This window comes from Ceratotherium simum, chromosome 40 (genome assembly GCF_057802395.1).
Source record: "Ceratotherium simum simum isolate JZ-2026a chromosome 40, ASM5780239v1, whole genome shotgun sequence".
Lineage (NCBI taxonomy): Eukaryota > Metazoa > Chordata > Mammalia > Perissodactyla > Rhinocerotidae > Ceratotherium > Ceratotherium simum.
Genome location: NC_141939.1, coordinates 4,253,475 through 4,266,548, shown reverse-complemented (window position 1 = coordinate 4,266,548; position 13,074 = coordinate 4,253,475). Strand labels below are relative to the sequence as shown.

At 43.5% G+C, this 13,074-nt stretch overlaps 1 protein-coding gene across 6 annotated transcripts in view; it reads left to right on the top strand.

Annotated features, from left to right (window-relative positions):
• Positions 1-1,453: 1,453 nt before the first annotated feature.
• KANSL3 (KAT8 regulatory NSL complex subunit 3) overlaps positions 1,454-13,074 on the top strand; it is a 43,911-nt gene continuing 32,290 nt past the window's right edge. For 2 of the 6 annotated variants that reach the window (XM_087426164.1, XM_087426167.1), the window contains exons 1-3: positions 1,768-1,937; positions 2,554-2,818; positions 4,559-4,729. In XM_087426164.1, the coding sequence (XP_087282290.1) occupies positions 2,604-2,818; positions 4,559-4,729 (386 nt within the window). In that variant the 5' untranslated portion in view covers positions 1,768-1,937; positions 2,554-2,603. Of the gene's footprint in view, positions 1,516-1,765; positions 1,938-2,553; positions 2,819-4,558; positions 4,730-7,469; positions 7,535-13,074 lie in introns of those variants that run through there. The other 4 variants (XM_004435820.3, XM_014791640.2, XM_087426165.1 and 1 more) reach the window with 4 other exon arrangements.

The following is a 13,074-nucleotide window of genomic DNA, read 5'->3' as shown; positions in this document are numbered from 1 at the left end:
CCCCCCTTCCTCTAGGCACTTAGGACACCATGTGGCATTGCACAGGCCCTCTGTAGCACTGTCTCATTCTTTGGGCTGGTCTCTGCACCCTACTTCCACAGTTGTCTCACTCCTGCCCTGATAGGGCAACCAAAATGAACCAATCCACTAATCACCCTGAAATGACTGGACTTGACCCCTGATTGTGTTTTCCATCCCAGGGACGTTTGCATTTAAATCTAGCTGGGGATGGTGTGTGAGTGTGTGTGTATAGGGGTGCGTGATGAATTAATGCCACAGGGGCCAAGGAGGCCTATTGAAGCTGGGCAGAGTGCAAGCATATGAGGACCCCACGCCTGCCACACCAGAAGGGGAGTCCAGTGCTGCCACAGCCTCCAATTTTTGAAGAGAATCCAGAAATCTGGCTTTTTACATGAAATCTCCCAAGTTCAAAATGTTTGGAATTAAATAAAATTTTAAGAAAGTAATGTGTGGGCCAATGAAAATGGTGTTGGGTGTATTTGGCCCATTTGCTCTCTCTGCACAGGCCCTTACCAACCTTTCCAATCCCTCTGCAATGGCCTGGTCCTTCAGAGCCCAGCCTCAGGTGACTTCCCCTTCATGACACCACCCCAATCCCCTGGTCGGGAAATCTTTCTTCTGGAACACTCTGGGGTCCCTCATGGTAATTACCATCTTGAAATCTATTTGTATTCCTGCCAGGTACCGCACATTACCCATTTCATTCTCTCAGCCACCCAGTGAGGTTTTTGCACATTTAGAGATGAGGGGACCCAGAGGTCTTGCTGGGTCACAATGCCAGGGAGTTAAGTGTTGGAGCCAACATTGCAAGCCCCCAAGCCTGCTCTCTGCCTTGAGTGGCACTGCCTTCCCTGCCTTCCCTTTATTCCTTAAGCTCCATTACTGCAGGCTCTGGTCTTGATTCATCTCTGCAGGGACCAACACCACTTGGGAAAGCTCCGGATAAACGTTTCTTTTCATCTTATTTATTTTTAATACACTTTATTTTTAGAGCAGTTTTAGGCTCACAGCAACCTTTTATTTTTAACTTTATTTTAATTTTTATTGTGGTCATTTCTTAAAAGTAAATTCTTAACGAGCACATTCAGGGGGGCCTGCTCTGGCGGAGGTGGAAAGTCGGTTGCGCGCCCTCCCGCCCCTGGCCGGGCACCGGGCAAAGGAACAATGCAGCGGGGACAGCGAGAACCGGAGCTTCACAAGCCGGCCTCCTCCTTTGCCCTCGCTTTCCCTGCTGAAAATGCAGGAGGCGGACACTCGGGACTCTGCGCTGACTTGCTGCCTCCGAGACCCGCGCCCGTTGCCGACTCTCCTCCTCCCGCCTACGTGGCCGCAGTTGCATCCTTTCCGGGTTTTGCCGCTCACTGCTCCTCCCGTCCCAGGCTGTAATCCGCGTCCGCGTTTTGCTCGGCGCCCGGAGCGCCGGGGCGTGGAGGCGGTAGCGCGCACGCGCGCAGGGGTCCGGCCCGGGTCGAGCGCGCGGCCCGAAGATTGCGGGTGAGGGCAGGGTGGGCCCCGGCTGGGTAGCGGGCCGTGGGGGTGGCGGCCCGGGTCGGAGCGGGCGGGGGGCTCGGCGAGGGCCGCAGGACTGCCGGGGCATGCGGGGACCGGGAGCTGAGCCCGGGGTCGGGCGGCCGGGGTCGGGCGGGCGTGCTGGCTGGGGGGCGGACTTGGGCCGCCGGGACGCGGGCGCCGAGCCGGGCCCGGGCGGGCGGGAGGCGGGTGCGAGGCGGCTCCTCCTCGTCGCGAACTCGCGGTGACCTTGGCCAAGTCCCTTCATCCCCTCGAGCCGGCGCCTTCGTCTGTAAAGTGCGAATTACGAGCCATGCCAACTAGAGGGGCCGTTTTGAGGTTCCGTGGCGAGACCCCCAGGGGTCCCTGGAGTACCGGGCGGTTTGCCCGGGCGATCCCGCCCCAGGGTGAGGGAGCGAGGTCTTCCTGGGATAGTGTTTTGTTACAGGCTTTGGGGAGGAGCTCTCCTGTGTGTATATTTAAAAACTGCAGAGTATTCTGAAGTAGTTGCAAAACTTTTATTGAACATGGAACAAGAGACTTCCAGGGCTTCCTTGAGGCCCACGCTGCCCTGCAGTGACGGGTGCTCACGCTCTGGCTGCAGCGATGTCCCTCTGGAGCTGTAGAGAAGGCGGAGAAGCAATCGAGACCCTTAGCGTTGGAAGAATTACTATTTGTGATTCCTCTTGTTTCCCAAAACCCTTCCCGCCCGCCTAGAAAATTGTGGCGCTGGCCAAGCAAGTGTGGTACCTGTCCGTGCCAGGCCTTTCGGAACAGTGGAGCCACTCAGCTTCCCAGTTAACGAATTTTGTAGAGATTGAATGTGGAGGAATTCATGGTGCCATAGCCTTTTTGGTGGTGGTCTGGGGACTCTGGGATCCCTCCCTGTGGGGGGGGCAAGGATGTGCTGTGTAATGGGTATTCAATTATGAATGATAGAAGGTCACAAAAGTAAGAAGCTTGTTAGATGTTCTGGGTTGGAAGACTGTTTGAATTGCCATAAACTGAAACTTTTCACTGCAGGTGACTAGCATGCAGTTACCCATTCTCTGACCTGCTGCCCCTCTGCTGACATGGCACACCGGGGTGGGGAGAGGGACTTCCAGACTTCAGCGCGGCGCATGGGCACCTCGTTGCTGTTCCAGCTGTCAGTGCACGAACGGGAGCTGGACCTGGTTTTTCTGGATCATAGCTATGCCAAGCCATGGAGTGCCCACCCAGATGCCAGTAGTGCCCGCCCCACCCGTATGCTCTTTGTCACTCCCCGGAGGCAGCACGAAAGTACCATGTGAGTTTGGGCTTCTCTCCTAAGGGTTGCCGTTGCGCTAATTGGGCAGTGGTCAGAGGGTGGGAATTAGAGAGGGTGTTATTGTGGGAGATTATATGGGGGGCTTGAATGTTTAATTCAGGCATCTCTTAAGCAGCATGAGGATATCGGGCCTATAGGTGGACATCTGCATTCAAGTCATCTAAGGCGTTAGGAAAGCAAGATTTTTTAACACATGTAGAATAGTACTTTTGTTTCATTTCCTAATGAGGGCAACATTTTGTTGGCTTTTTTGGTTGTACAGGGCCTGGGATCTGTGACTTCAGGGAATAATCCACCATAACCTTGATGCCTCTGGTCTAGGGTATAGCTGAAGAGCTCCTTTAAGTAGAATTTGAAATCTTTTTCTCTTAGTTATGTAGTAGCTTCTTGCCAATGCTGAAAGTCCTGTGTTCATATCTCATGATATTTTCTTAAAGTGAGATTCTGTAGACTTGGTCATTTCAGTACTTAGAAAATTATTTCCTCTTGTATTCTGTATCCATATATGGGCCCTGAGAGTGGGAGTTGGCCATGTTCTAGGAACTCTTTTTAGGCCACTGTGTCTGGAATATGGTTGCAATGGGGCTGTCAGTGGGAGCTAGGGGAGAAGTTAACAGAACCTACCTCATGTAAGAAGTGGTAAGAAGTTGTTGAAGGATCTTAGATTTCTGGCTTGAGCTGCTGGATGGTGCCATAAGTGGGGGAGGACTGGTAGAGGATAGATTTGGAATGGTGAAATCAAGAGTTCTGTTTTAGGCATACAGGTCCAAGCGCCTAGCCCGGTGTCTGGTCCAGAGAAGATAATCAGCTCTTTCACCCACCACCAAATCTAGCTACACATTATTTCACTTCATTTCATAATGATGTAATTATTCCAGCTGTTAGGAGTGGATGCAGTAAGATCATCGAGGTCAAAAAGTTAAAGTGATGTTTGGTAGACAGCCAGTAGATCAGTTTGTCTGGCATAATATTTTCAGTCACAAAGTTGGTACAGTTAAGAACCCTTATAGCAATAGGATTTCCTTAACAACATTTTAAAATATGAAAGATCCTTCAGATGTCCATTTCCACTTGTTTCTGTTCTAGGCTCCTTACCCAGTGAGTTAAATAGCTAAGGTGTCTACCTTCCAGGTGATCTTCTTAGACAATCATAGGCTTTTACAGCATATAATTAACTATCAGTGGGCTTCTAATGAAAGGGAAAGTTTGTATGAATAATTTAAAACTCTAGACCAGCACTGTCCAACAGAACTCTGCAGTGGTAGAAACGTTCTGTATCTGTGCTGTCCAGTATGGTAGTCACTAGCCACATATTTCTGTTGAGCACTTGACATGTGGCTAGTGTGACTGAGGAACAGAATTTTTAATTCTATTTAATTTATATTAATTTAAATGGTTGCATGTGGGTTATAGTTATTGTACTAGGAAGCACATTTAGGCAGTCAGCTATTTGCTTGCGGAATATATTTGTCCTTTTTGAAAAATAGCTTTTTGTCATTTTTTGCATAGACTCATTTTAAAATGACTTTCTGTTCCCCTTGCACATACCAATATGTCAGAGGGCAGAGGTCTAGACAAGTGTGGGAAAGATGACTTTGGATCATAATTTTCTTCTTGATTATATTAAAGAGACTTTTTTTTTGGCAAGCCGATGACTGTTAAACACGTGTGTTGTGTGAAGTACGTGTGGCATGGTCCTATTTGTTCACCTGTTTACAGTGAATCAGATGTCCCAATAGACGTGGAGACAGTCACGGCAACCCCTGTGCCGCTGTACGACAATCAGAAGGCACGCAGCGTGATGAACGAGTGTGAACGGCATGTCATCTTCGCCAGGACTGATGCGGATGCCCCTCCCCCACCAGAGGACTGGGAGGAGCATGTCAACAGGTAGGCGGCTCCTCAGGACTGATCACTACTGGGTTAATGGTCACCGCACTGTAAATGTTTTGTATCATCATCATCGAAACACATTTATTAGGAGTTTATTTCACTTGCAGCCACACAAGTCAGAATATTCTCCTCTCTGCATTATAAACTGTCAGCTCCTTGAGAGGAGGGCTTGTGTCTCACCCATCTTTGCATCCTTGACACCTAGGACACTGCCTGGCACATAGTAGGCATATAATAAATGTTTATTCAGTAAATAAATGAACTATCAGTATGACTAGCTCTGTAGCTAGCTGATTATGATATGGCAGTTACCCAGACTACAAAAAAAACTCCAACCATTAGATAAATGTACATTTGTAAGATGCTGCATTTATATGGTCTATAACTAGGGTAATGAAAATGGGGAGTCATATGAAAAGCTAACACATGTTTGATTTGAGTGACTTTTAAAAACAGATTTTCAGTCGGTAGTTTTGAAGGAACACTTCAGCCCATTTTCATGAGTTTGTGGCTAGTTTTGTTCCCATGCTTCCTACTGACCCTGGGGGCCTCAGTACTCCTCTTCAGGTCATTTGTCATTCATTTGGCAAACATTTATTTATCTTTGACTTTTTGCACAACAACTTTATGAAGATAAAACTTACATGCCATACAATTCACCTATTTAATGTGTACAATCAAGGTATGTTTTTAGTAGATTCATCACCACAGTCAATTTGATGAACATTTTCATTACCCCAAAAAGAAACTCTGTACCTGTTAAGTCACTTCCCATTTCCTCCCAACCCTCCAACCCCTGGCAACCACCAGTCTACTTTCTGTCTCTCTAAATTTGCCTATTCTGGACATTTCCTATAAATGGAATCATACATATGTGGTCTATGATGGGCTTCCTTCACTTAGCAGAATGTTTTCGTGGTTCATCCATGTGGTAGCATGTATCAGTACTTCATTCCTTTTTATTGCTGAATGATATTCCATTGTATGGACATACCACATTTTCTTTATCCATTCATCTATTGATAGACATTTGGATTTTTAACATTTTTTGGTTATTGTGAATAATGCTGCTATGAACATTCATGTACTTGTTTTTGTGTGGACATATGTTTTCGATTCTCTTGCATATGTACCTAGGCATAGAATTGCTGGGTCATATGGTTACTCTATGTTTAACTTTTGAGGAATTTCCAGACTGTTTTCCAAAGGGTGCAGAACTGCACCATTTTATATCCCCACCAGCGGTGTATGAGAGTTCCAGTTTCTCCACATCTTTGCTAACATGTGTTATTGTCTGTCTTATTTTTTTATTATGACTATTCTAATGGGTGTGAAGTGACATCTCATTGTGGTTTTAATCTGCATTTCCCTGATGGTTCTTTCGCTATATATTTATCCACTATGTGTAAGGGAATGTTAAAATCCTTACATCAGGAGTTGGTAGGTGGTAAACTTGCTGTAATGTTGGAGAGCTCTTATTTTATAATAACAGAAGAGAAAGGGGTAATTTGGTAGGAAGAAGGGTAGGAAAGTTTGAGGCAATTGGCATGATTTATGAGTCTGGTTGGAAGCAGGGAACAAGATTGAGCAGGTATGCTTGTGAGATCAAGGTATTAGCTGTTGATGGGCGAACAGTTCTGCACCTTGGTTGAAGAGCTTGTGAAAAAGTTGTTTGAAGTCTTGAATTGGAATTAATGTTGTGCCCTAAGAGGGAGAAATGCTCTCCAGAGCTTCAGATAAAGAGGAAAACTCTGCTGCGAATGAAGATCAACTACTGGAGTATTGCTAGGGTCCATGAATTCAGCAAAACGGTTTATCATCATTGTTACAGTTAATAATAATAAAAATAGTGACAGTGGTAGTAACAAAAAGAACTACCGTTTATTGAGTGCTTTCTAGGTGCCAGGCATTGTGCCAAGTGCTTCATATGCATTCTCTCTTTTTAATCCTCTCAGTAACTCTTGAGGTATATCCCATCTTCATGTCTGTTTTACATGGTAAAGAAACTTGAGCTCAGGGAGTTTAAGAAACCTAAGTTAGGAAGTGATGGAGCAGGGATTTGTTCAAAGCAAGCAGTCTGACTCCAGAGCCTAGTGTTCTCAACTACTGTACCCTCTGTTTAAGGGCAGTAAAAAGAGAGACCAGTTAGTGGTGGCTGAACAAGGTGACCTCACAGAGTTGTGTGTGTCCCTTTGTGGTGTTTATTGATTGCCTTGTTCTCAGTTTGCAATTTCAGAAACTGCATGGGAGAACTGCATGGAGTTTTTTATCAGTTCACCCATGGTCATGGTCAAGAGATTTTGGGGGACTCTTCATACTTACCAAAGTTATCAGAGGCTTAATAATACATATGAATACCAGTTTCTTAATTTATAAGGAGAGCTATAACTGCAAGGCAGATGAGACACTAGGATGGCCTGGCCACAGCATTGGTTCTCAGTAGGAGAGTCTGGGAAGCCATTCTATTCCAGAAGTGGATGGCGAGAGGAGAGTCTGCACAGGAGGCACCCTCCTTCAATAGGGTAGCTGGATGCACCCATCTTTCCTCAAAGCAAGATGGGACCACCACATATGCCAGGGGACACCCTCACCTGCCCAGCCCCGCAGAGAAACACTGACAGGTTCTTATCTTTGGCTTGTCTTTCTCCATGTGGACCTCCATCCTTCTGTTATGACATTGCCACAGATTGATACGCTTAATTAGTGCTCAGTTTATCTCAGATTATTTGTTTTTTAGTGTCTGATGAGATTTTGGAGGCGTCCTTCTCTCATTAGCAACAGGCTTACAAACCATCTCTTCAGGTAGGTCACTTTTACACACAGCTAATTTCATTATTTGATGATACTTAATTGGCTTCAGTTTCGGAGGTCACCATTTTATGACCTTGTCCCTGAATTATGGATCTGCAGCCTGTTGGGAGCTTGCAGTGTGCTCTGCTCTGATTATAATCGTCTGGTTGCCGTTCTTTCCCTTGACTTGATTGTTAAATTGCTGCTTCTTTTCTTCCTGTATAAAAACATGTAAAATTACAGTTTCCTTAGAACTGTAGAAAAACTACAGTTCTTCCACATCAAGAACTCATGAACTGTAGGACAGCTCCCTAGAAATCTTTTTTCCTCAGAGAACTTAAATGATCTATCAGTGGAGTAAGAAACTTAATTTTCTTTGTTAGTGCACTTTTCCCCCCTCTTGAATTATTTCAGTAGAAACCACCTTCAGATAACTTTCTGAGTATAGAAAATGAAGGCCCTCCCCCCAACTGACTCTGACTTTCTCTTTTAAAGCCTGATATTTTGTGAAATAGTTTAAATATCCCTCTCTGCCTGATTTAATTGTCTAGATCAGGGGTTGGCAAACTGTGGCCCATGCGGCAAATCTGGCCCACTGCTTGTTTTTGTGTGGCCCACGAGCTAAGAGTGGTCTTCACATTTTTAAGTGGTTGGAAAAAAATGGAAAGAAGACACATGAAATTCGGATTTCAGTGTCGATAAATGCAGTTTTATTGGACCACAGTCATGCCCATTCATTTACGTATTGTCTGTGGCTGCTTTTGCACTATAGCTGCAGAGTTGAATAGTTGTGACAGAGACCGTTTGGCCACAAACTCTAAAATATTTCCTATCCAGTCCGTTATAGAAACAGTTTGCTGACCACTGGTCTAGAACATGTTCTTGTGTCTGCGTGCCAAAGCAGTGACGTGGAGAGCCTTTGAAAGTGATTCACGTTTGCTGGTGTGCTGATGTTGTCTTGAAGAAGTTGGACCTGCTTTTTTTTCCCCCAGATATTTGTCAAATGCCAAGTTTAATTAAATGTACAGCTTTTGAAAGACATTTAACAAAATACTCCTGACACGTGATACTTCTCAGCATTGCTCAAATGGATTTTTGGACATTTCCAACATTTCAGTAAAAGAATCTAGAGTCAGAAAGCAGGTTATCTTATCTTAGAAATCAGAACTGAATTCAGTCAAAAAAACCCATTCTCCTTTTTTAGATTTGCTCTAATTATATTTCTCAATGTTGTATGTATCTATCTACGTATTAATCTTGGGTTGGATGTTTGACATTGTGAGTCCAAGATCTTTGAGTTGTTTATTTTCCCTCTTTCCTACCCCCCCTTCCCCTTCCTTCCTTTCTCCTGGTGTTCTTCCCCCCACCCCCCTCTTTCCTTCCTTCCTTTCTCTTTCCTGGTGTTTAAGTAAAGAATCTTTATAATCTGGAAAAGTAAGTGTGACCTGTTCCGTCTCTCTGATGTTCTTTGTCTCTCCCTGTTTGACTTCTGGTTAAAAAAAAATCTTTTAGATATTTTGATATTGAATTAGTCTCCCTTGAAACAATATCGGAGAAAAAATAATTACCTTTGACAATATCAGAGAAAGAATAATTAACTTTGAAAATATCAGGCTTTTCTAGGACCAGTGTGACTTTTTGGGTACTTTGGATAAGATGAACCAGAGGTCAGACCATCATTCAGGTTCAGTCAGAGCATGGAGAACATAAGATTATTTGAGCTCATCTAAGAAATGAAGAAAAGGCATTTTTGCGCTCATGAAAATTGAATAGGTTTAGATGGGGGGAGCACATTGACTCACCACAGTTCCCATCAGCTATTTGACTGTTTAGACTTGTATTTAAAATTCTGTCTCCTGTTTTTAAAATTTTCCTTAATTATATCTTTTGCATGCTCTTTATCTTAATCTCGGGTTAGATCATTTTTTTTTCTGCCCACTTAATTTTCCAGCCTCCCACGAAGCTGACAAAATATAGAGAACATGTTTCAGTTCTTGGAATCACTTTGTTATATATCCAGCAACAATCCTAAGAACTTTTTCTGGGATTCTAGACTCTCAACATTGTGGTTTTTCAATTTAATTTCAGCTGTCATTGGTGTATGGTAGTAATTTCTAAATAGCTTTCTAGCCCCCCTCCCATTTTGTTCACATCATTTTCCTTGCTCCCATCATTTTGGGTTTCAGAATAAATATACAGTAAGAAAAACAAATAGAGAAAACATCCTGTTATAAAATAAAGAATGGGATAATTTTGGAAATGCTGTTGGTGCCTCATAAATAAGTTCTACCTCATTCTCTGTCCTTGGAATTAAAGTTTGCAACGTGATCAGTAGGCTTTGAGAAAGCTCGAGATTGTTGAACATGAAGAAATTGTATTCGTTGCTTAACCTGTTTGATTATCAATGAGCATTATTGCTGGGGGTAAGGCTGCAGTGTAATACTGCTCTCAAGATGTGGCGGGTTCTTTATATATATTATTTTCACAGAACTGGCAGTTCGAAAATTTTAACAGATAGCTTTTGGTCTTTCATTTCCACTTTAAGAAATTTATCCTACAGAGATACTTGCATGACTGTATAGAGATGTAGATAGATGTGTGGATGTGTGTATTGGTGGGGAAAGGAGGGGTGGTCATGGCAATTGTTTATAATAGCAGTGAAAGAGATACAACCTAAATGCCCACTGATAGGGTAGAACCAGCCATTAAAAACAGAGAGGTGTGTAATATGGAGATATATCCATGTATTTCCAGAGAGCTTTTTAAAACTATCTGTGAATATCCTCTGTCTCCTACCACCACCGCCAAATCCCTAAGCCCACCTGAGGATCACTATACATAAGAGAGATGCTACTCGTGTGAGTGTGTTGTGTAATTTAACAGTGTGAAGGAAAACGAGATTCAGAACCAGGGGGCTGGAGCTGCTGTTCCGCACAAGCCTTTCTGGTCCCAAAGTAGTCTGTGTCCCAACATTGAGTTGAAGCTTCCACTCCCCGCCTCCCAGGTCCAGAATCTCTCTGCATGTCAAATCACAACAAAAACTGATTGGATCCTGATGAAGTAGCAGGAATTAAACCAAGAGAACTAGGAGAAAATAAGAAAAAGGACAATTCCAAGAAACCTGCGACTGCTTTTAGTACCCTGTGTGAGGGTTACAAAAGGGTGGGAGGCTTTGGAGGTTAAGAAGGGGTTTAGCTGTGGCAAGGAAGGCTACTGAAGATAGAGGGTACTTCTGAAGAATTCTGTGATCATGGCCTTCAGCTGCTCTCTTGTAACTTTTGCTCCCATCACTAATCATAGCTGAATTTTTTATTACTAGAAGGAACCTTATAGATCATCCAGTCCATGTCCATTTCACAGTCAAGGAGGCTGAGGGCACACAGCCAGCTGTATCCTACAGAGCTGGTTAGAGTCCTGGCGCTAGTTAGTGTTCTCCTGCACTGTGTAACTGTGGTCAGTTGTAAAATTGGAGATGCAGTAGATGGAGATTTTATTTTACAAGAGAAGAAGTTGGACCATTTTCCTCCTTTCTAGAGGGTATTTACTCTTTCCAAGGAGAGTGGGATGGTTGTGCAAAGTGAATAACAAAGGGTAATTTGTCCTCCATCTGTGTGTTTACTGGGCCATGTTATTGGTGTTCTTAGAGCGATGACTTGTAGAAAATAGGGTATCGTGTTAGTGGGGTGTGATGGAAAGGTTACTAGTCTGTTATAAAGTAAGAGAGACTGAGATTGTTGAAGTTGTTTCAGGCAGCTTCCCTGCAGTTTGACCCCCCCGGTATGGTGAAGACTCAGTTTACAGTTGAGCCTAAATGCTGTTTCAGTGTCCCTGCTGCTCAGTACCCCTGTGTTTAGTGTGGTGGGGAGGGTGAGGCTTTGAATTTGTACTCCACTGTTTGCAGGACTTAGAATGTAGTGGCACACAACTCTTCCATTGATTTATTCAGCAGGTGTTCACGTCCCTACTGTGTGTCAGACACTATTTTATGTGCTGGGGATGTAGCACTTGAACAAAAATGGACGCAAGTTCCTGCCGTCTTGGCCTTTACATTCTAGCAGAGGGAGACAGACTAAAACAAACAAATAAAATGGATAGAATGCAAAGTGGTGATACAGCTGGAAAGGGGGAGAGGGTAATCCGGGGTGGGAGTAGGGTGTTGGCAGTTTAAAATAGGGGTTAGTCAGGGGAAGCCTCAGTATAAGGTGGCATTTGAGCCAAGACCTAAAAGAGATTGGAGAGGGACCCCTTGTTTCAAGTAGAGGAGTGGATGACAAGGGCCCAGTCCGTGATGTGGGAGCATGCAGGATGTGTGTGTGGTGGGGGTAGGGGGTCAGGGGGTGACGTGGTGAAGCACTGTATAAGCCGGGGGCAGTCATGGACGATGAGGCTGGAGGGACAGTGGGGTCCAAACAGCCCATTGCAAGGACTTTGGCTTTTCTTTTTTTTTTTCTATTCAGGTAATAGTAGTTTATAACATTGTGAAATTTCAGTTGTACATTATTATTTGTGAGTCACCATATAAATGCGCCCCTTCCCCCTTGTGCCCACCCCCAACCCACTTCCCCCTGGTAACCACTAAACTGTTCTCTCTGAAGGACTTTGGTTTTTAACTGATTGAAATGGGGTCACGGAAGGGCTTTGAGCAGTGACATAATCTGACTTAGGTTTTATTTTATTTATTTATTTATTTATTTATTTTTTCCCCCCAAAGCCCCAGTAGATAGGTGTATGTCATAGCTGCACATTTTCCTAGTTGCTGTATGTGGGACGCGGCCTCAGCATGGCCGGAGAAGCGGTGCGTCGGTGCACACCGGGAGCCGAACCCTGGGCCTCCAGCAGCGGAGCATGCGGACTTAACCGCTAAGCCATGGGCCCAGCCCTGACTTAGGTTTTTTGATTGAATTTTTCCAAAGTTGATTTTCCAAATTGACTTTCCAAAGGTTGTACTAATTTATATTTCCATCAACAAAGTATAGATGGACCTATTTTCTTACACTCTCACAACACAGAGTACTGTTAAACTTCTTAATTTTTACCCATTTGATAGGTGAAAAATAATATTTTATTACTTTAATTTGTATGTTTCATTTTGAAGGAGGTTGACTATACCTTCTTTTGTGAACTGCCTTTTCATGTTCTTTGCCCATCGTTTTTGTTTTGAGTATTTTGTTTTTTTCTTAATAATTTTCTAGAGGCTTTCTCTATTTTAAAGAAATGGTTGTTATTTTTCCATTGTGTTTTGACTTTATGATACTTTATTTTTTTCTTTACAAAAGTTTGAAATTTTTATGTATCTTTATTCCTTTTATGGCTTCTAGGTTTTAGGTCATGCTTAGAAAGGCTTTACTCATTTTAAGATAGTTACATATATATTATTTTTTTGTCATTTACTTCCAATATTTAATGCTTTTAATCTGTTTTATATAGTTGTGATTTATTTTTTTTTAATGACTATTTTTTCCTAGTACTTTGGTAACTTTATTTTTTAATATTTAACTTTTCCACCTGAAATTTTTATTTTGATGTAAAGAGTGATGTGTAGGGATCCAGAT